The sequence below is a fragment of the Abrus precatorius genome, unplaced genomic scaffold, assembly GCF_003935025.1.
Source record: "Abrus precatorius isolate BTA unplaced genomic scaffold, Abrus_2018 Scaffold9, whole genome shotgun sequence".
Classification (NCBI taxonomy): Eukaryota; Viridiplantae; Streptophyta; class Magnoliopsida; order Fabales; family Fabaceae; genus Abrus; species Abrus precatorius.
The window spans coordinates 4974481-4997986 of NW_020874439.1; the positions used below are offsets into that span (position 1 = coordinate 4974481).

Sequence of the window (23506 nt, forward strand, 5' to 3'; positions counted from 1 at the left end):
TCACCCATGAGTAAAGAATTTTCGTTATATTTAGACATAGATACGATTATATAATGGGTCTGCAGTCTGCCAATAAATAGAGAATGGAGACATGAATGTACCCATTGATGGTACATTTTTGTCCCTGCATGAACAATGTGCGCCTACGATTTTTGACTTGTCCTTGCACTTAATCACTTCCAAGCCGTAATATCTTTTTAGCCTGTTTACTTTGTCGGTGTGGAATTTCGTTCAGCCAAAGCAATATTTTTTTCTTTGTATATGTGGTTGCATACCTCATAAAGTGTAAAAATGTGGGTGAAACATGTAAACAAACATACAATCTGCATAAGAAAACTAGCCAAAGTTTCATAAACCATTTATAATATATTAAAACAGGCACTTGATTTATTTTGGTAAGCATGCAACATAAACTTATAATAAATTGATGTTTTGAGTGTGTATAAACCTGTTTGATGAAAGGCTAAGCAACAAAGTTCTCATTTGGTTTTGCTTTTGATGCCAATTTATTGTTGAACTCTTTCGAAGTATTACTTTAACTTTTTCCATGTGAAAGTAGAAAATAATTTGTAAGTTTTATCATGAATTAATCTATAATCCATATACAAGTAATACGAAGACGATTCAAAGTTACTAATAGTGTTTTACACAAAGAATGAATGGTAGTAAATAATTCTAGAACGTGAATTTTACCAATATAGTTAGAGAAAAGTGAGTTACAAATAATAATAAGCTTTATAATATTTCCACGTATTTCATTTTACATTCCTCGTGTATTATAACTTGGATTAACTTTTTATCTTTTATCATATTTACTTACTTTTGCAGGCCATCATTTTTATAATTAAGGTAGAACTATCAAAAAGTCCAATTAACTCAACTCTAATTTTAACTTATTGTGGATTAAGGTCAAAAAGTCTAATAAATCAAATGTTCTACGGGCCAAAAATCCACTAACAAGGGTTAGGGTCAAGGCTTTCTTAATTAAAAAATTTTATTCAAATAATGATAGTGTTTAAACGTAATGTCCAAATTGACGTTGTAAAGCAAAATTAAGCCATAATAGTATGGAACAGAAATAGTGTTTAAACAATGCAACAATATTAAGCTAAACATAACTTACATAACATAGATTAAACAACAAACTGGAAACTAAATGCAAAAAGGTAAATTGCAAAAATGTAAATTTGCAGAAAAATAATGTATGACTCTTAGTAACAACGAACAACAACCACCGTGAGCTTCCTGGTAGCTAGTGTTTGCTACGGTGTAGAATTTGAGCGTGTAGAGAATTTTAGGTGCAGTATTTGGGTGCAAAAAGTCATTCCCAGTGATATCAAGCTTCTTGGTATTTATAGGCAAATAGACCACCACCGTTCTCCTCTTTTTACGGACATTTTTCAGTAACTGCCTTCTACACAAGCTTTGCCTTCAACTGCTGCTGCCCATTATCCATAACTGGCTTTGATCTTGTTGTCGATTGAGGCTTCTTCCATAACTGCTATCGTCCATGATCTTTTTTTGTGTTCTTGAACCTTCAACTGTTGGTAACTGCTTTTGAGCTTTGTAATCGCTTTTTGAGACATATCATGTTTCTTATGGACTTAGAATAATTTTCTTACCAATTCCTGTTTTTCGAGCAATTCTGAGGGGAATCTGAGAGCTCACTCAAGTTTGTGGACTTCGAATATTTTCTTGTCACTTCCTATTTTTTGAGCAATTCTGAGGGGAATCTGAGAGCACATTTAGGTTTGTGGACTTAGAATATTTTTTTGTCACTTTCTGTTTTTTGAGCAATTCTGAGGAAAATCTGGGACTTTGACAAAAACCTCTAAAATACCTCAAAATGTAATTTTTTTGACATAAGGCTTCTTTGGACCCTCTGAAACTCCTTGAAAAATATATCTTCTCAATAGGAACTAGAGGACTTAGAATATTCCAATTAGCGCCCTTTTTTTTATCAACTTTGGCTTACCTTATTTTGGAGATTTAAAACCCCCAAATCTACTTGAAAAGCACACATCTTTTCGAAAGAATTTAAGGTTACTCTCAAAACCTTCTAAAACTCCTTGGAATTAAGCCTTTTCTTCAACAAAGAATAAGGCTCCTCTTTCGACCTTCTAAAACTGCTCGGAATATAGTTTCTTCAACATGGAAAGACTTTTCTCTAAATCCTCCCAAAATTTCTCCAAAAGTTAGCTTTCAACAAGATTTTAGAACTTAGATAATTTTACAAGTTCCTGTCTTGTCATGTAAGAGCCTAAAATCCTTTGATTCTAGTTGAAAGTTGTAACATCCTCATTTTCTTATCTAAAAATAAATAATTTTTTATAAGCAAAAGAGAAAATAGAATATATATATATATATATATATATATATATATATTTAAGAATTGAATAAAAACAAAACTTACATTCCGACGATGAAAATTTGTATAAAATTTCACAGAATTTAAAACTTTCAAAGGATTAGTTTCAAGACTTTAAAATAATAAATAAAACTTAAATTTACATCTCCAATTATTTATCACAACAGAATTCACTAAAGCATTATCAATTCTAAAATTTGACACTAAAGAAATATTTACATAACTTGGTCAGCATGAAATGTGATTTGGTTAAAACATTAAAATTTCTCAACCGGTTCTAGTCCTTACAGAGCAGTCTTCTTTCTAATACCACTGGATTATGATTCTAGAATGGACCAACTATTTGTATCTCTTCACTTTCATTACCTAAAAATATTAGTAGGATGAGTATCTCTCGTCCCACTAAATCTCTTATTCGATATAAGAAAAGTATATATATATATATATATATATATATATAATACTAAAAATATTATCTAATGTATATGTATTAGATTAACAATAACACTCAGAGCATACAAATCATTATCACAGCGAAGCACATACATGACAACCAATCAATCATCTTGGTAAATATTTATGGCATGCATTTTCACACTAATATGTATGTCATGATACATGTATTATACCACATCAATCAATATGTTACAATACATGTGTCTTAATTACACTCATCGATATATTACAACACATATATCATAACAACATCAACTGATATGTTACAATGCATATATTATAATCATACAATTTCTATACTACATCATATTCACTACCCCTAGGATCCCTTGAGGACTTCATAGCCTAGATAGTTGCTGGTTAGCCGCAACAACATGGATACACACGTGTGTCGACTCGGTCTCTTTTAGCAAATGTGTAGTCAAGGGTTCAGGTTAGAAAATGAGTGTGAGGCTTGTAGTGTCTTTTCTCTCTATTTTCATTAATTCTTACGCAATCATGGGAAGACATCTACCACCCTCATTTCTTCTAAAATTCTCAATCGTCCCCATCTTTCACACCCCAGTGTATCTCTATGACTATTTATACTTATTCCATTTCTCTTTCTCAACATTTCTCATTTTATTTTCATTCTCATTCTTCTCTATATCCTTCTCATAGATTAACGTATCATAATACATTAGTGTTGATTACACAACTTAATGTATTACAATACATGTCTTATAAGTATACCTTTCGATGTACCACAACACATGTATCATAATAACAACCATCAATCCATCTGACTCACGTATTACAATCACATCTCTCATAATTCCTTCATCATGTCATATCATTTACTTTGATACATAAAACTCTTTCTTCTTTTGAGAATAATATAACACTTTTCATCAATAACCTAACTTCATCCATTTCAACATACCTCAGTCATAATCAAACATTCATCTACTACAAAAAATTTCACACTACAAAAATCAATACAATGTGCCGGAGGTCGGATACCTCCAGACTCAGCCCAATCGTACAACCCAACATACACACTTTCTCAGTAATAACAAAATAGTCTATCCTAAAGTTCAATATCACTTGTTCATACATAAATAATAGTAAAATCTTAAAGATTCCCTAAAAGCTTAGTTACTCATCTTTTCACTATAAAATCTTATCTAAATGATATTTCATTTTTAGTAATACAATTTAGAGAATTATTGGAGTTTTATTAGCCAAAACAAAATATCAAAGTTAGGGTTCAAAAGGGGTTTTTTGTGTCAAACTCTTTACCCTACACATTAGACTTTTAAGAAAGCCTTAGTATTTTAATGTCCTAATAAAAACTTAGCATTTTTGAACCAAAATACCAAGAAGGAGTTAGGGTTTGGGATCAACTCCCTTTACCTAGAAATAGGTCTCTTAGATTGAGTTTTCCTAGAGATCCAAAGGAGAGGCATAACGTCCTAGTAGAGGATATCGTCTTAGGGGTTAAGGTTTCTTTGATTATCACAAAGTACAAACCTTTAGATTGGATAAAATGGAGAAATAAAAATGAAGTTGAAGAATCAAACTCAAAGAAACTTACTTGAATCTGAATGGTTAAGCTCCGAAGCCCGAATTCAAAGGAAGATTGAAGTTTAGAGGAGAATTTTTGAGAAGAGTGGGTGAGAGATCGGAGAGAACAGAGGGAAGGTCAAAATTTTGAATTATAATCTAAGTTTTTTAGGTTGAAGATCCTTAAATATCTTTTAACTCGCAATATTCTCGCTACAACAAGCCCTCTTTTCGCTACAACGAGAAAACTTGACAAAATTTTTCGTTGCTGTCTGTCATTCTAGCTACAGTGAGAGAGCATCAAAATGTTTGATTCTAGATGCTCTTTTCACTAGAACAAGAGATATCTCCCTACAGCGAGATACCCTACACCCAAAACTCACATTTTTCTATACAAAGACCACAAAATTGAGGTTGTTATAAAAGTTATATCCGTGCTACTGAACTTTGAAATATGTTTCTCCTTGAGAGAATATAATCTTTTTCTTACAACGAAAGCCTGACAAGAACTTTGTAACGTAGAAAAAATTTTCTTTTCCCATGACAACATGTCACGTCTCTTCTATTTTAGACTATAGTATCATATATTATATTCTATCCTAAATCATGATATCATATGTAAGTTTTTTTTTTTTCTGGTACCATCCCGTGCTTTATTTAAGAATGAACTACCTGTTGATATATTGGAAAAAAAAAATAGATTTATAGATTTAGAAGTTAATTTACAAACTAAAAATAAAATTATTAGATTTTAAAAATTATTTGACAAATAAAAATAATACAAAAATTTAGCAATTTATTACACGAATTTAAATGTAGAACCTATCTTTTAACTTGTTCGAAGCTACCCAATCGGTTCATAATTCACTTTGAAGTAGACTTAAGTTCAATAGAAGTTATCAAAAGAAACTTACGCAAATTCAACACAAAATCAAACATGGACTATATTAATAACCACTGCTCCATTAAATTATATTGATAAGCATCTTAAAATATGAAGTCCATATTTAATTATGAATAAGACTTAGTATTTTTTTTCTCGAAAAAATGACTAAATTTGTTTTGGTCCTTAATTATTATTTTTTTAGTTCTCATAAATTTTAAAATTAATTTCTATTATCAGTCAATGATGACATGATATGCATTTGGGCATACTATGTCAGCAATTATTTTAAGATGGGATCCAAGGTGTTATGTTTAGATGTTTGTCATGTTATTTTAAAATTTTAGAATTTAAGAAGAGCAAAATCAATTCACATAAATTTGTTTGGACGTGTATAAAACTGGTTAGTAAAAAATCATTTCACGAAAAAAACTTAATAAAAACAAATATTACAATATATAAATAATCGTATACTATGAAAATATTACAATTAAATCGAAAAAAATGTCCCAAAATATTAAAAATTGTGACTAAAAAATATAACAAAATTTGTAATGAACAACTGTTCTTTACAATCGATAACTTTTCCCTCTTTCAAAATCCCGTTTTTAAAATTTGTAATGTTAGCTTAGCAATATAGTATGTCCTCATCATTCACTGTCTTTGCCCCCACTACCAAAAACTTTGTGATTAATTGCTTATAATAATGCTATTCTGACAGTGACAATATCTTTTTTATAATATTTCTTACAATAAAAGAGATAAAAAAGATATAAGATAAAATAGGTGGCACAACAAAGAGAAATAAAAATAAATAAAGTAAAGAAAAATGTGAGAATAACATTACTTATTCTCATTTGATACTAAGGAAATTAACATTTACAAATATATATAATATAATGGTTGTAAAACACAGTTTGCCTATTGTGTTGATCTTAGCCACCATTCACACTCATTCAGAGCCATCATTTTTAGGGACAATAACATTGTCTTCTGGGCCAGAAACCCTCCTGAACATTGTTCCTAGCTGAATTCCAACATTTGCATGAGAACTTCCTTGAACAGATTCACCTCTTAATCCCTTTTTCTTTGCCTTTTGTGCCCAACCAACAATTCTTGCTTGCACTTGCTCATCAAATATCGCTTTCTTAAAGTGTGTTCCCATCTACATTATTATATGTAGCAAATGATGAATGTCAATGTAAAGACACCTTAATTTGTAAAAAAAGTAGAAGATAAAATTGGACATCATTTCATTTTGAAAAGCAACTCTAATTCACCTGCGTAACGATTGCATACAATGGTAGGGTACTGTAGCTGCATAGTATCTGTATAAATACCCTGCAACCCCAACAGAAAGGGTTAAGAAAAAGGAGATAGAGAGAAAATATTGTAATTTAGAATGCTGTTGAAATAAGCCACAATGTAAAGAAATTAATGAAAGTGGTTAGTATATTAAGGTGTTTGGTTGTATTTGAGACTTGCAAGTGTAAGAAGTCAAATATTGGTGGGAGATGGACCTCTTAGAGTGGAATTTTACATGACCATGTTATTTGAAAATTTTGTCTCTATCTTTCTCTTCATAGAGATTAAATAAGTAGAGCTTTATTAAAAAGACTTGTATAATTTATATAATATTTTTGTATGATATTTTCTTTATTACTGTTTTTTCTCTCAATTTTATTTTCATCACATACTCTCTTATCACACTTTTTCCTTTATTCTTCCTATTTCTTTTTATATATATATATATAAAATGCTGTACAAAATTAGTGTATAACTAACATTTCTCTTATTTATGTATAGGTTTACAAAGAGAGTTGGACATGAAATTTTCATTTGATATGGTTTTGCAAAAGTTAAACATATGAGTGGATCCGTTCTTGCAATTGGAGAGCTTTGTCTCTTAAATTGATTTGACTCAAATCCTATTAATTAAATTCAAATGTTTTAGAAAAAAGGGTATCACACAAAAGAGAAAGATAAAGAAAGTATTGTAGTTACCCAATAACGAGCCTTGGCACAATGTAACGGACTTTTCCCATTATACAAGAGTCAAAGCCATACGTAACCTAAGATACACAAATAATAAGGTTATATTGACTAGAACTATGGAACAATTTTTTACAAAAAGGCTAGCAAAGATCACCATAAATTTGTGCTTTAAACCAATATGCTTACCCATATCCAAAAGAAAAATGCTATCTCAAAAGCATTTTGGAAAAGGATGAAGTGGATCAAGAAGAGGACAATGTGGGGCCGATGAAACCAAAAAAGATCATCTTTTGGTTGAACAACTAATTCACCTTCTATAGCAGAATGCTTTTCAGCTACTTCATGAGCTAATTGAATTATCACATGCTCCAGCTTAGTTCCCACAGCAAGTAGAAGCTAAAGAATCAACACCAGCAAAAGCAAAATTAACTGAAGTGGAAGATATACTTGTATGCATAGTGTTCATATGTGTATATATGCCTATGCATACGCTGATGCCAAGAAAACAAAATTGATAGAAAGGGCAGCACTTGTTCAAATGCATCACTCTTCTATAAGTAAAATATTAATTGGAAAAAAAAAACAGAAAAATAATTTTTACAAACTACTGCATTAAGTATAAACTTAAATAATGAATATAAAAAAATTGTTGCAGTAACTTATGTTGTTTACTATGGAGAAGTAATTACCTATCCTGCTAATAGCGTATTCAATTGCATCCATTATAAGAAAAAGATGGTAGTAGATTTGAAAAATGACAATTCACACTAGTGTAACTGTAATCAGAATTAGAAGGATGCCTTTAAGATCAAATTCTTACTAAGTATTAACCATACAGCCGAAAACTGTCATAACATCATGTTAATGGGATTAGAATCATACATCTTGCAACGTTCAATATTTCTCATATCCCTTGAGCAAAATTAAGACATGACATGTTATCAAGGCTGAATTAATGTAGTGATGTGGTATTGTTCACAGAAAAGAACCATTCAAATTTATCATGATACTTACAATGACAGGAATGAAAGCAATCCAGAAATATGTGTGCCAACCTGGAAGAGAAAGCAAAATCATAATTATGAGATTCAAATTAAAGCTATTAAATATTAATATAAAAAAAACAGAATATGCTACTAGCACTATCACTCCTTTAGGCAAAAGTATACTAATCATTGTCGTTAATGATGTTCATTGCAATCTCATAAAAATCCTTTACTCCCAGTCCTCTTCCTTTTTAATAATAGAAAATTTTATTTATTTATTTCTTCAACAAAAGCACAAACAAAGATCAGTAAGGGATTGCATTGCTGCAATCATTAACAATGTTACAGGGTACAAACTAACTAACAAAATTTACCACTTTAGCTCTCAAAGAATGGCACATGTAGAAACACAAAAGGACACAGAGAAAAGTTTCAAACATAGCAGAGCCAATTAGACTGTCATACAATGTTGTATCCCATGCAAGATTCATCCATGTTGCCAAAACAAGAAACTACAAAAATAATTGTGAAACATATACAGGGTTCAATGTGACACAAGATAGTACTACATAGTTGTAAAACTTTCTATGGTTTAATTAGGTGTGAAATCAACTCATCACTGTAATACTAATTTATTATCGGCTAGCATAACTCTGTTTAAAGTAGAAAATATAGATAGCATGCAGCGAAACTGTTAGTCATTGCACATAAGTGCTAGGGCTAGTAGCATACCATTGATATTAAGCAGCATGAAGATGACCACAAAGATCCAAAGATACCAACTGCAACCATGAAATCAATAACTTATAAGCAAGGCTCACTATTGAGTAAACACTGTAAAAGATGTATCAAATAGAAGCTTAAAAAATTACTAGAGTTATTCTACAGAAGCGTATACCTTATACCAACAACTTTCTTGAAATCATCTTCAAGGGCCCGAATCATGTACTTGTGAAAATTAAACTTTGGATTTCCTCTGCAATGGGTCTAAAACAAAGATACAAGATACATTGAATTATGGTTCAATCTTAGAAATTACAGCCTAATAAGAAGCTAGGAGCTTATTTGACAGCATATTAAAATCTTACCATAATGAAACCAAGCCTTAATGTCACATAATCTAATTTTGTCACAGATCCATAAAATTGCTTGAAGAAAGATTTCTGAAAAAGACATGAAAAGTTAGAAGGAATAACAATCATTTCAATAACAACATGGCAATGTCACTTAGCAAAACTTTATGCAGTCACTAATTTTAGCTGTCTGCACTCTACAGCAAGGATCATTAGTTTTTTCAGTTTCACAGAAAATTGTTAATCTGTACATGAAATCATGAAACATAGAACTGCAAAGTGGTAATCAAACCTGGAAGGAAAAATAATATAGAAACAAGATTTAACAGAAATCAATGCCATATAAAACCATTGTTTAGGCCAAAATATACATCAAGCTACACAGCCAATTCCAATGTTGGTACAATCACAACATTATTAGCATAATCACATTGGCTTCATTGAATCAATTTGTCTGTCATAACAATTTCTGTTCATTGTAATTTATTGTACTTCCCATTTTGCATTTCATTTTAGGCTATAAATAGGCGATACTATTGCATTGTATAGACACTGTAAAATATACACACTTTCTCCCTTGTTCTCTACATCCAAAATCCAATTTGCACACAAATTCCATTCTAAGAGATTAGAAGAAATGGCTTGACATGAAGAAAGACTGAACTGGAGTATGTGTGTGTGTATTTTCTATTCTATCAAAGTTTCAGACAATTAAATACTTATAAATAACCTACCACCCAGCCCAGCACAGTAGAATCTTTGCCAAAACCAGTGAAACGATCCCTGATAAAAGCGTGCTGGTGAACATGAGTCACCGTTGGTTCCATAGCTGCATTAAACCAGTATGCATATAAAAGTTGTTAGCAGAGAAAAAATAAAATTACATAACTTTTCAGAAGTTCAATTAGGAAACTTCTGGTAAATTAAATATAGGGTATGTTTGAAAGAGCTTGTAACAGCTTATGAAAATAATTTATGATTCTTATTAGCTTTTTTTAACTTATTTCAATTAACTTTTTGATATAGCTTATCAAAATAAGCTGTTTTTTAGATTATCCCAATTAATTTCATAGTTAAAATAAATTTATGACATAAGTCATCAGCCATTATTTTTTAAAAAAATATTAAAAACTATTTAATTAAGTTGCATATCCAAATAGACTTATAAACCTGCACATTATCTACACTGGGCATCTTATAACTTTTCCATCAATTTTTGCATACTTTTCTTATCCAAGTGAGATGCTGAGTCGGCAACATGTAATTGAAATTTAAACTAATTGGGCAATTGAGGCGTTAATACCACAACTTGGGCTTCAATTCTTATATATGATGACAAAAATAGATGGTTTAGTGATTCCCAGACAAACAGAAATTGATCAAATTGAATAGAGAATATACAATAAGTTACTGAACAAATCTGTTTACCTGGCTGTCCTTCATAGTTTTCATCACCAATAGAGTTTTCCCAGTGTTTCCACTGACGTATCTATTAATTAGAGATATTTATTAGTAAAAAATAGGTTTCAATTCAACAAGAGAACCTTATAATTAAAGTGTATTATGTACTCACTTTTAACCCTCCAAAGAAAACAGTCAGAACACAAAAGGTCACATGGACTATAGCTAGGACAAAAATAAAGATGTGTAAATGATGGAGTGCTTCCACGGATAATAGAGGAACCTTGCCCTGAAAAGAAAATAAAAAATACACAACAAAGTATTTATGGTTTAGTCTGCCAGAAACTGGAAGATCAAAGGCATAAGAGATGAAAAATCATTAAAAAAATTTGTCAAGATAAACTATGAATATGACACTCCCTCCATTTCAAATTAATTGTCATTTTAGCAAAAAAATAAAATCATATTAAATCACGTTTTAAGATTTCAATGAAACATTATTTATTTTATTTCAATTATATTATAAATAAATGATGAATATAATGACTTTTGAATATTGAGTGAAAAGTTAAGCGAACTAAATAAACTATAAACAGAGATAATTTAGTAAAACTACTCCACTAATTAAAATATTTATTGCTTTCCTTAATCTTTACGGAAAAACCTTAAACGACAATCATTTTGAAATGGATGGAGTAATTAACAGGGAATGATAGCATGCACTTTATACTAATGTTTTAATACCTTGGCAGCACAGTGTCCAGTTTTTGCCTCTGTTGCCGGCTGGTGATTTTCACTCTCAGCTAAAAGGTGCCTAACAGTGCCAGAGAAAGAATTCTGAAAATGTGATGTGGGTGTTTTTGATTCTTCATTTTCTTTATCCTTGAGGCTACATGGAAGCATATGGTGAGTCCAACCCACCGGAACACAGATTTTGATTATCCCGTTTTGCGTCACCGTCAGAAGCAGAGAAATAAAACCCAACAGCATCAACTCTGAAACAAGAACAAAAAAAAAAAAAGAAAAATTTAAAATTGATCAAACCCCATTTCTCAGATCAGAATCACTGCATACCCCTTTAATCATAAAGACAAAATTTGGATGCAATAACATACATATTTTTCCATGTTATTCTTCGATCAAAATTAAAGTTTTATCTTAAAAACTATACTTCAACGCTTAAAAATTTTTTCTGATCAATAAATATGCCAACCAAAACTTTTTTAAAAAATGAATTGAAGACAAGAACCTTCTTTGATTTTCTGCAGAGCTTCATAGAGTGGTTTCTGATTCTTCTTCTTGAGAAACTTGCCTCCATAATGAAGAAAACGTTCAGCAGCAAAGGAAACAGCAACGATGACAGAGCAAACAACAGCAACAACCCACGTAGGAGTGAACTCCAAGTCGTTTCCTTCTTCAACACCTCCACCACTCATTCTCTCTTCACCTTTCTCTTCTTCTCTACCACTCTCTCTCTCACACACACACTATATATATATATATATATATATATATATATATATTCAACTCTTCTCTTCTCTCTCTTCTACTTGCAACGTTGCTTATTCATGCGTGTTGTTTCTATGTGGAACCAATTAATTCATCACATCTCAAAATTAATTGTGCTGAGTTTGGATTATGAAAATTCGAATTAATTGTTTTTGGGACATGACATACCTACTATAGCCGTGTGTTGTGTGTTCACTTTGCAACCTGCGAATAACGCGATTCTCGTCGTATGAACATGTTACATTACAACTACTACACTCTCTCACGTTATCATGTTATCTCGTTCTGTTTAAATAATAAATGTCCATTTCAAGAGAACTTTGTCCACGCGCTTCTTACTTAACAAGAACAAGACCACCCGATTGCTCCACTTCATGTCTTATTAATTTTATTTTTATATAAATTTACTATATCTTCATATGAATCTTTCTCATTATTCTTATATTATTTAATAAAATAAGTATTAAATTGAAAAATACATGCATTTATTATTTTAAAAATGTAAAAAATATTAAATAGTTAGGAAAATTTATAGGTATAAAAGGTAAGAAGATTTAGAATTAGTCAATTTTTTTAAAGCGTTTCAAAAATACATAATAAAAAATTATATATAGTAATTTTTTATTAATAGTTACAATGTATTGTAGAATTTACGTATTAATAAAATTAATATTATAAGTTTAATAAAAAATATTATTTACTAATTTATTGTGGGTTCATTTTTAGACACATTAAAAATAAATTTTATATTACAAAAAAAATATCATTTACACAAAATCTTGTTTTAATTTGTAAATTATTATTAAATATGAGCTGCTTAAATTTTTAATCTTATAATTATAACACTAAAACTATCATTTTTTTATAACACCATAGACTAAAATAACCATAATTTAATATATATTTTTTAAAAACACAGTTTTAAAGATTAAATTGGCTAACGCTCATAATTTAGAGAATGGTTTGGTATATCAGATTTTCTATTACGTCCGTGCGAGGTGGTCACATCATGTGAAAGCATTAATTACGTTTGATGAATGATAACCAATAACGAATTTAAATTTTTTTTATTAAAAAGTATAATAACACATTCCTCTTGTAACAGGGCCTAATATATTTATTTTAAAATTTTATAAATACATACTAAATAACTTTCATATATTTAATATAATAAATATTTTTAAATTTCGATTGCATGCTTATAAAATCATAATTTTTTTTCTTCTAAATCAGCATACGATGAGTTCAAATGATGAACATTTAATACGATTGGTTAAAGTGTTGAATCAAAGTCTGTATAAAAAAATAGTCTATAACGAAAAGATGGGTTTCATAAAGTAAAAGTCTTGAGAGGTTGTATCTGGATCGTGTCGTTTGTGGAAACGAAAACGAAGAATGAGGGCACGTTTTGATTGTAATTTTAAAAGAGAAAATAAAGAGAAGAACTTGACTAGACTCGTTCGCATTCACAGGAAACAATGATCTCTTATTTTCAACAGTGTCTGAGGTCATCATCTAGAAGACCACTTCAGTCTATTTCTATTGGTATCAACTCTCAAGCGTGTTCAAGTTAGAAAAAATTACCCACGACTTTAATTTTGGGAACCGATGGGTTTAACAAAATTTACAAGGCATATTCGTTAAAAGAAAATAAAAAATAATTAGGATGTATTGAGAGTTTTTTTTTATATTAATTATTATATAAATTAATACTTTTATTAACATAATAATCGTGATTAAATAAAGTAATTAATTATATTACAGGTTTTGATTATAAGGGAATTTAGTCATGATTGCAAGTATTTTTAACACTAGTAATAGATCATAATTATTTTTAGTAACAAAATTCATAAATTGTCTTACTGTTAAACGGTTACAGTAAATTGTAATTAATTACATTATTCTTACGATTACCTAAAATTATATTTTTAAATAGTGTAATCAATTAACAAGTATGATAAATCAATTACAGTGCAGTTAGATGACCAAAATGACTAGTTTTGAACTACCAAACTTGTATGTTTCTATGACTTATAAATACATGTTGAATGGTACATTTACACATGATAAAAAACCATTTATCAATCACAGTTAATTATCTTTCTTATCTCTTGATTTTTCTATTAAGTTTTGTGGCTAAAAAAATGAAAACATTCTGGAGCTTCAATTTGTAACATTTTCCTTGAACTGAGAGTGAATTTCTTGTGTTTCTTTTATCTTGAAATCTTGCAAGAGGGTGAAATATCCCTAAAAAAGATTAAAAGGGTGAAACATCCCTTTTGTTGTTGAGTGACTCAAGTACTAGAATGAGAATTTTCAAAAGTGTGAGTACTCAAAGCATTGTAAAAGTTTCCAAACACCTTTAAGGGTTGAAGACTAGTGAAAAATCTTAAGCAATTGCTTGAAATTAGACATAGACAAGAAAGAATAAACCAGGATAGATATGTGTTTGCTTCTCTCATCTTTTTACTTTTACATTATTGCAAGTATTAGTTTATGGTTTTTTTTTTTTCTATCAACTTTTCATTTCAATAACTTGCATGCTCATTTTCACACTCACTTGGGCATTCCTTAAATATTTTACACCAACAAAAACTTAAAAAGTGAGGTTATGCAAAAGAAAATAAAAAAAATTATAAGAACTTAATTCATCCCGCTCTTAAGTTCTTGAGAATACTTGATAACAAATAAAGTATAAAAAATTCTTACAATATATATATATTACTCAAAATTTAAAACTAAGAATTTTATGAGTATAATAATGATACATGGGTGCAAAAAATATTATTTTATAAATTTAACGCACATAAAAAATATAACATAAGTAATCAAATTTAGGAATAATAATAATATCTTTTTAATATGATAAAAGAAACTTTTGAAGTAAATAAATAGAACATTTAAACTTGTATTTCTATTTAAGAATATATATATATATATATATATATATATATATTAGATGTTACAAAAATAACTCTTTTAATTATTATTTGTTAATCACATAACGTAATTAAATGATTAGTGATGGTTAGGCATTGATATGTACAAATTGCGATTTCATGAATTTATCTGTTATAGAAAAACACCCCAACCCCATGTAATATTATAGATTTCTAATATATTTAATGATTAAGATTAATTTTTGCATTACTTTAAATTTTAGAAAACATGGCAATTAAAAAAGAGGTCAAGTTTAAATATCAAATTGATGCCAGAAGATTTACCTTATAATTGTCAAACTTTTTTTTTTCATGTTTCTTCTATTACTTTAAGTTAGAATTAAAACTTGAAATCTTTTCTTTTTTTTAGTTGATGATTTTGAAAAAGTATTGTGTTAATAATTTTAAAAAATTATCCACGTGATATTTGGTCATGTTAATTCCAAAAAAATATTCATGTGAATTTATTTTAGATTATAGTTTTAATTAGGAATTTGATATGAGGAATATTGGGATAAAAGAATAAAGAGAAATTGCCTATTTAAAGATTTTATATAAAATTGAGTAAGAATTGAGTGTATTTTTTTCTTTGATTTGGTTATGAAAATTTTAAAAACTAATACATATGAGAATATTTTCGATGTTATAAGAATATACATATACTTTTTTTATGAATTTTAGTTTTTGGTAGTATCTTGTATTAGAATATGTGAAGAATTGTATCACACTCTCAATTATCCAAATTAAGAAACACAAGCAGACTCGATTGAAGTGAGTAAATTTTAACCTAAAACATTGACATAATTTTCTAAATTAAAAAATATCACACGTAACCTCACTTTCTAAAGTGTGAATTAAAAATAAATACAATGAATTACTAAAAACATTTTTTAAAAAATAAAAAAAATCACGTGATAATTTTAGTGAAAGAACTTTAGCAGTGTATATAAATAGATAGATATTGACAAAAAAAAATTAAAATTAATTAATTTATAATAATATAAAATTATCATTTTCAAAAGTAAAATAATATGTGACTTTTAAAATGAAAATATATTTATATATAATATTATTTCTCTCTCTTCAACTTTCATTTGCTTATACTTTCAAATCAATATTTATTTATAAAGATAGATTTAAAAATATTTAGAAAAGTGGTCAAAAGTAAACAAACTTTAACACATAAAATAAATAAATTACTATATTTTGTATTTTTTATATAATAGAAATAGAATCTACATATATGATTTTATTTATATTAGCTGAAGAGGAAATGATCGGGACCCATGTTTATTCCTATACTTTTAAAATTACTTAATTTGCATTTGTTTGTCAAATACCAGAAATATTTGGAAATGGCAAAAAGGATGACTAGTATAGGTCGAGCTAAATAAGAATTATATATTATAGGAATTAAATTATATAAGTGGAAGTTATATATATATATATATATATATATATATATATATATATATAATTGAGTAGCTAAATTTATATATTATTTATATTTTCATGTAATATTTTTAATAGAAGAAATCAAAAGATCGACCCATTTTATAACCTCTGTTCAATAGAGTCACATTAAATTTTAAAAGAAATCAAATTAATTTCTAATTGAAATATTTTGTCTTATTTCTATATCCTTTTTCAACAAATTTTTTACTCAAGGAAGTGTCTTTAATGGATTTTCAAATAAATTCATTCAATAATTAATAATAATGCATTGTTTTTTAATATTTTTATGAATTATATTAATATTAATTAATGAGAGAATCATAAAATTAATAAAAGAGTAAAAAAGAGCAAAAAATATGCACACTAAATTAGAATTTCCATCCATTGACTTTGTGGTATAGTTATTAATCATTGTCTATTTTTAACGATTAAGAATTTCTTAATTTAATAATATGATCAGTAAATGATATTTAATAGTCTATATTTAAATTTTATTCATATATAAACTTTCACTATTTTATTGCATCTTAGAAAAGAAAAGATGATAAACCTTAATTTTTTAATAGTCATTTAATGTTTTAATTAAATTATTTCATTTTCTTACATTTTTTTCAATTTAAATATTAAATATTGTATGTAAATATCAAATTAGTTGTTTTTTATGCACTACAAGTAAAATGACAGTCAATAAATGCATGATATATAGTATTTTTCTACCTTATTAGTCAGTCTGATTATTAATTCATTTATATTAATTATGATTTGTTTTACATATTTAATAATATTAATAGTAATTAATAAAGAAATCAATTCAATAACAAAGAGAAAGAACAAACTGTGAATATCAAAAAACACGAAGAAATATGGTTCTCAATGTTTAAATAAACTTTAAGAGAGAAACTTAACAAAACACAAAACAATAAATAGTGAATATTAGGAAGAAAGAAAAAAGAAAACTAAAATTGTAACTCTAATGTAGAAAAAAAAAAGTTAATATAGAAGAAGTGTAGGATAAGATTTTGTTTGGAAGTTTAGAAAGAGAGGAGAGGAAAGTGATTAAAGGGTAAGGGAGGAATGGAAAAATGAAGAGGAATGATAGTTAATACAAAATTCTATATTGAGAAAATTTTAAAATACAGGATTTAAAAAAATTTAGAGGTTTTATAAACTCTTTCTCATTTGAAAACTTTTAAATAAAGATAAACTCACATGGAAACTTTCTTTCCAAAAATTAACTTCAAAATAAACTCTAAAGTTATGCACAAAATAAAAGTATAAAAAAACAAGAAAGGAGATAAGACACAAAACTAACATAGAATACAAAAGTACCCTATTTATAGCTCACAATGAAATATAAAAAAATTACATACTCAATTAATTTATAAACAAGATAATACAATAAGAATGCTAATCAAGCTAATTACATTAACAATACTAATATTTTAACATTTTTTATTAACAATAAAATTAACATGAATTATTATTGTAGAATACATATTTTGAAAATAAAATGTAATAATCTATTGTATAAAATAATATGAATAATAAGATTTATTGAATCTGTCTATGGAGTCTCATAAGGACACTCTGCTCCTTGATTTCATATGAGACTTGAACTTAAACTAGAATTTGAGATCATATATTAAGTTGAAATAAACTCCCATCAATTGGTTTTGTGGTGAAATGATTTATTCTATAACTTAAGTTTTATTTAGCTGAACTTCTATATAAATCCTTAGGGAAGAAAAAAATTAGTATAAACAATTTAGAAAACTTTTTCATAAGTTAAAAATAATTTATATTTTCAAATTTTAGAAAATTTAAAGGACAAAACTTCACTTAACTTCTCATAACACAAAAAAGTATGAGTTGTTTCTAACTTATGAAAAAAATAATATTTATTTACTAATTTTTCTTTTACAAAAATTTCTCTAAATGTTTACTAAAAAAATGACATTAATAAAATAACTTATTCCATATCATTTGATTTAATATCACAAATCTTAATATGTAATTTGATATTGAATAAATTTTTAAATACTGAATAAATAATTTAATATTTTCAAGTAAATTAAGTTAATTATCTAAAGTATAGTTAAAATAAAAATATTTAATATTATTAATATATATTAAATGGTTAATAATATAAAAATAAAATAATATTTTTTATAAACCTGTATATTATACAGATACATAACCTACTTTTAAATATATTTTTTTTGGTATTATAAATTACTTTAGCATTTACACCTTAAATATAAATTTGATAAAAAAAAAATGTACAGCAAATTGGAGTATTACTGGAATGGCTTTCCCTTGAAATTGACAGAAGGCATTTATTATTTTAATCAATGATACAACAGGCAGAAGAATAATGGATCAAATATACACTGTATTTGAAATTACAAGCACCCCATTTCACAAACAATTATAATATGAATATTAAAATAAAGTTTGTAGATAACCTAACAAGCAGGGAACTGGCCCCTCTATATCTTTTTCTATATGAATTATTTATTTATTTAGTCTATTTTATAATACTCCAATTACAAAATAGAACAAGAATTTGGATTCTCATCACTAAATAGCTGTGGGGCATAAACATAGTGAATTATATAAGGAACATTATCCTTAATCTTAATCTCTTCTTTTGTATACCCTTGATGAATCTCTATTATTTTGCTTGTTTCACCTAACTTGCCCTCTGCTTTTCCCTTGGCTGATTCACCAGACTTCCCTAAATCCTTCTCTTTGGCTGATTCACCAGACTTCACTAAATCCTTCTCTTTGGTAGATTCACCTGATTTGCTATCATCTTTTTTCTTGGTAGATTCACCTGATTTTATGTCATCATCTTTTTTCTTGGTAGATTCACCTGATTTTATGTCATCATCTTTTTTCTTTGTTGATTCACCTGATTTTTTGTCATCATTTTTTTCCTTTGTTGATTCACTAGACTTACCTTGATCCTTATCTTTGGTGTTTTCTGAAGACTTCCCTTCCTCTTTACCCTTTTTCTCTTCTTTTATGGAAATAATCTCAGCATTTTTATGCACCCTTTTTCTCAAAAATGATATCAATTTATCCACTTCAATTGTACCTTCAACTGTCACAGTTTGAGCCTTCTGATCGGTTTTAACATTGAAAATACCTATATTTTGTCAACTTAGAATTAGGATAAGCTTGTCTAAATAGATGGAAAGGGTTCACATGTGACATGAATTCATCACTGAGTTATTTGTACCTTTGTGCTTTATTAATATACTTTTTAGGTCAGCTTCACATTTGTCACAATGCATGTGAACCTTCACCGAGATAGTGCGGATAATTGGCTTGAAATCACACATGAAAAATAAAATAAAATAAAATAAGTTTCATATAGCCCCAAAAATAGTTCAAATATTAATTATTTGAAGGGAAGACTTTTTCTATTCCTTTTATTTACTGTCAATTTTATCTAAACACAAGCTTTTACTATTTTTTTTAAATGCCTTAAACTATATAACATTTAATTAATTAAGAGCATGTGGAATAATTAAATTTTTCATCCTTGCTCATTTCTTGCTGGATTTAGAAACCCAGGTTACAGGGTCGATCACTTCCCAAAAACAAAGAAAGAAAATTTCTAAGCTAGGAGTATTAGTGATATATTATTGAGATAAATCATTAAATATTTATAAAAATTAAGATAAAATGGATTAAAATTAGTGATATCTTACACGTGATTTATAACGTATTAAATTATAGAAAAAATAATGCCTTATTAAATAATCAACTTATATTCTTTTTTTCTCTTAAAATAAATTAATATAATTCTTTTATTCTGATAATTTAATATATTTATCAGCTTATTTAATTACAAATCCTTATGATGTAAATTATGCTCTACTTCTTTTAAACATTAATTGAGTCACAAATTTCAGGCGTAATACATAATTCACGTAATTTAAAAGACAAAAATAAAATACGATATATTTTAAGGAATTAAAAAAAATATGTAACTTGCTTTATATCATAGGATTAGTTTACACCAGAACGATGTAAGTTTAGACTGTGATGTTAAATTTGAGCATGAACAATTATTTGATTAAGTTCAGTTTACTAAGACTTGACCCCAAAAACAAAGAGTTTACTAAGACAACGAAAGTTAAATTAACTCCATTATCAAGGTGGATTATTTTATTTTCAGAACTGGTAAATGTCAAGTTGAATTTTTTAAAGCCTAAATAATTGTAGCTATTCCTTTTCATGCCACGATTCTTCATACAAATTGCAATTATAAAAACAGTCATCACAGAAAAAATAATGAATGTGTGGACGGTAAACCTATGTGCTATCTGAACAAGACTTTTCAATTCAAAAGTTGGTGATGAATATTTTAATTTGTTCATACTGCTGCAAATGTGTTTACTTTGTATATAATCTTTTTTATGAGTATAATTTTTCTAGACCCATTCTTTTGACATGTATTTTTGTTATATCATCATTAATCAAAATATTATGACTAAAAAGTTAACCTTTTACATTATTAATTGTTGTTTTATATATTTCTACTGTGTTTGATATTTTCTTTTTTGGTTTAATAGGATATGATATCTTAAACAAATCTAACTGTGCTAATTGTTCTTACATATTTTCCCAAGTATGATGAATGATTGGGAAAAAATTTCAATTTGCAAGAACGAAATTATGCAGTGTGAACACTGAAACAATTAGGCACTCTTTCTTTTATCAAATGTTAAAGTAATAAATGAATTAAGTATAACTAAAAAATAATAGACAATTTTAGCATTTTTTAGGAAATTATGTTATATATAATTTTTTAATACATAAATTGTATTATAAATATATTAGCAAAATATAAATATTTTTTATTTTTACGGTCCTAGAATATTTGTTTTGGTCAAGGTTCGTAGAATGTTTTGTATATTATTTTAAGTTTTTATCTTAGAGGCCCAATTGATTAAAAAAATGTGGGAAAGCAATGGAAAAAAAATGCATAAACAAAGGGGAAAAAATACAAAAGAAAAAGAAAAGCATTAGTTTAATCCGTTTTTTTCCAGAACTTTAGTTACACACATACACCTCCATCAGTGCACAAACCTTTACAGTAGCTTCTTATTTTTAAAAAATATTTTAAAATATTAATTTTAACTCTTAAAATTGAGATTAAACACTTTATAGTAGTAAAATTTTATTATAAATAAAATATTACTATAAGAAATTGTCATTTAATAATACACAAAAATTATCAAACATTAAAAAAAATTGTTAGTATAGATTTTATAGAGATTTATGCAGACAAATTACGTTTTCTACTAACAATTGATACAGTAATTTTATATATTAATATTTTTATTAACAAAATTATTTATTGCTATAATATATATTATTATTAGTATAAATCTTTAAATCCTGTCCTAAAAAAATGTTAGACAAATACTGTACCAACAAAGATTATTTTAACACTTGATGTTTTTTATTTGTTAGTAAATGGCATTTTTATTGCATTTATTATACATTTATATTTCTAATTAATATAAATGACCTTTTTTTAAATTAAAAAATTACTATTTTTGAATGTTTAAATTTAATCTTAAAAATTAAAGTTAGTATAACCGTTAAAATTTTATTTATTTGTAAAATTCAATGACAAAATTATTAATCGTCTTATGATTAAATAAAAATAAAAATATCTTTACACCCATATATGTAGTGAACTGCAAATAATTGAAAATTTAGAAATAACTTACATCTTTGATTTCCTTGGGCTTTATATCCACAGTAGGAGTCTCCTTGGGCTTCACTTTTGGTGATATTAATTCAACTTTTTTTTTGCTTTTCTTCTCTATAAGCTTCAATATTTTCAAAGGGTCTATTTTCCCTTTTGCCTTTATTTCATCTTTCTCAATATCTATATCCACACTCTGTACCCCTGCCAAAATATCACAATCACATTAATCTATTAATTCTATTCACTCAATGAGGATTAAATAAAATCTTTATATTACAGAAATTTAATTATTAGAGCATACAGAAAAGATTGGATGGAATTATTTTTAATCTCTATAAATATAATTACATTTAATTTTAATTCTTATAAATTTTATAATTTTAAAAAAATCTCTTTTACTATTTATATATTTATTACATGTATATATTTAGATATGATAAATCATATGTTATATCAAAATAATCATTGAAGTAACATGACTATTTAGTATTATACGGTGACATGAACTATTTTACAGAATTTCAAAATTTAAGAATATTAAAATTAAAAAAAATAAAAATGAAGTATGATCATATTTATAGGAACTAAAATGATATATAAATAAAAAAATATATTAAATTAAGTTCATACCTGGGGTAATGAGGAGATGCTTTTTGATCTTGTTCCCACATTCCATGCAATGCAGGTTAACCCTGTAAACAGCATTGATCACTTCAATGTCTTCTTTCTTCTTTTCTTCTTTACCTGCAGCCATTCCCTATTGTGCAAAATGAAGGATTGAAGAGAATGAAAGAAAGGGTGAGAAAAAATGCATCAAGATATTGGGGCATCGCCATTAGATTGGTTAGCAAAAGCTTGGTAAGCAAAGTTTCTTAACAAAATTTCTTTGTTGGTTTAGCTAATGGTAGCTCACCAGTTCCTTGAAACTTGCTTACTTTAACCACAGAATCTTGTACGTTTTACCCAAATTGACAATCATCATTTCCTAAGAATGGTATTGGGAGTTTCATAGGTTTCTTAACTGTTGAATTAATATATAATAAGGCTTTACACTAATTTCTTAATTTAGTATTAACTATATATACTTATATCTTGTTTTAAAAAAATTCCTTCTTTTGTGTGTATATATATATATATATATATACCCACACCACACATTCAT

The 23506-nt window shown here is 27.3% G+C and overlaps 2 protein-coding genes across 2 annotated transcripts; both read right to left on the reverse strand.

Annotated features, from left to right (window-relative positions):
• Positions 1 to 5920: 5920 nt before the first annotated feature.
• LOC113849719 (MLO-like protein 1) lies at positions 5921 to 12236 on the reverse strand. The gene is made up of 13 exons (XM_027479824.1): positions 11957 to 12236; positions 11452 to 11702; positions 10880 to 10996; positions 10735 to 10795; positions 10041 to 10135; positions 9322 to 9396; positions 9132 to 9220; positions 8966 to 9015; positions 8262 to 8302; positions 7434 to 7643; positions 7257 to 7324; positions 6533 to 6593; positions 5921 to 6417 (listed from the first exon to the last, which is right to left on the reverse strand). The coding sequence occupies exons 1-13, from the start codon at positions 12141 to 12143 to the stop codon at positions 6205 to 6207; spliced, it is 1518 nt and encodes a 505-aa protein (XP_027335625.1). The 5' UTR covers positions 12144 to 12236; the 3' UTR covers positions 5921 to 6204.
• A 6920-nt stretch (positions 12237 to 19156) lies between these two features.
• LOC113850637 (heavy metal-associated isoprenylated plant protein 4) lies at positions 19157 to 23098 on the reverse strand. The gene is made up of 4 exons (XM_027481215.1): positions 22975 to 23098; positions 22364 to 22545; positions 19855 to 19942; positions 19157 to 19761 (listed from the first exon to the last, which is right to left on the reverse strand). Exons 1-4 carry the CDS (start codon positions 23096 to 23098, stop codon positions 19157 to 19159), a joined length of 999 nt encoding a protein of 332 aa, XP_027337016.1.
• Positions 23099 to 23506: the final 408 nt, after the last annotated feature.

What these genes read in the sequence shown, in the direction of transcription:
- LOC113849719 (XM_027479824.1), bottom strand. Translation starts at nt 12,143, where the DNA reads ATGAGTGGTGGAGGTGTTGAAGAAGGAAACGACTTGGAGTTCACTCCT. An exon ending in CATGCTGCTTAATATCAATG is followed by an intron (nt 8,303 to 8,965) that starts GTATGCTACTAG and finishes TTTCTCTTCCAG; the next exon opens with GTTGGCACACATATTTCTGG. An exon ending in TTGCTTTCATTCCTGTCATT is followed by an intron (nt 7,644 to 8,261) that starts GTAAGTATCATG and finishes TTGATTCTTTAG; the next exon opens with CTTCTACTTGCTGTGGGAAC.
- LOC113850637 (XM_027481215.1), bottom strand. Translation starts at nt 23,098, where the DNA reads ATGGCTGCAGGTAAAGAAGAAAAGAAGAAAGAAGACATTGAAGTGATC. An exon ending in GCATCTCCTCATTACCCCAG is followed by an intron (nt 22,546 to 22,974) that starts GTATGAACTTAA and finishes ATATTTTGGCAG; the next exon opens with GGGTACAGAGTGTGGATATA. An exon ending in AGCCCAAGGAAATCAAAGAT is followed by an intron (nt 19,943 to 22,363) that starts GTAAGTTATTTC and finishes TGTGATTTCAAG; the next exon opens with CCAATTATCCGCACTATCTC.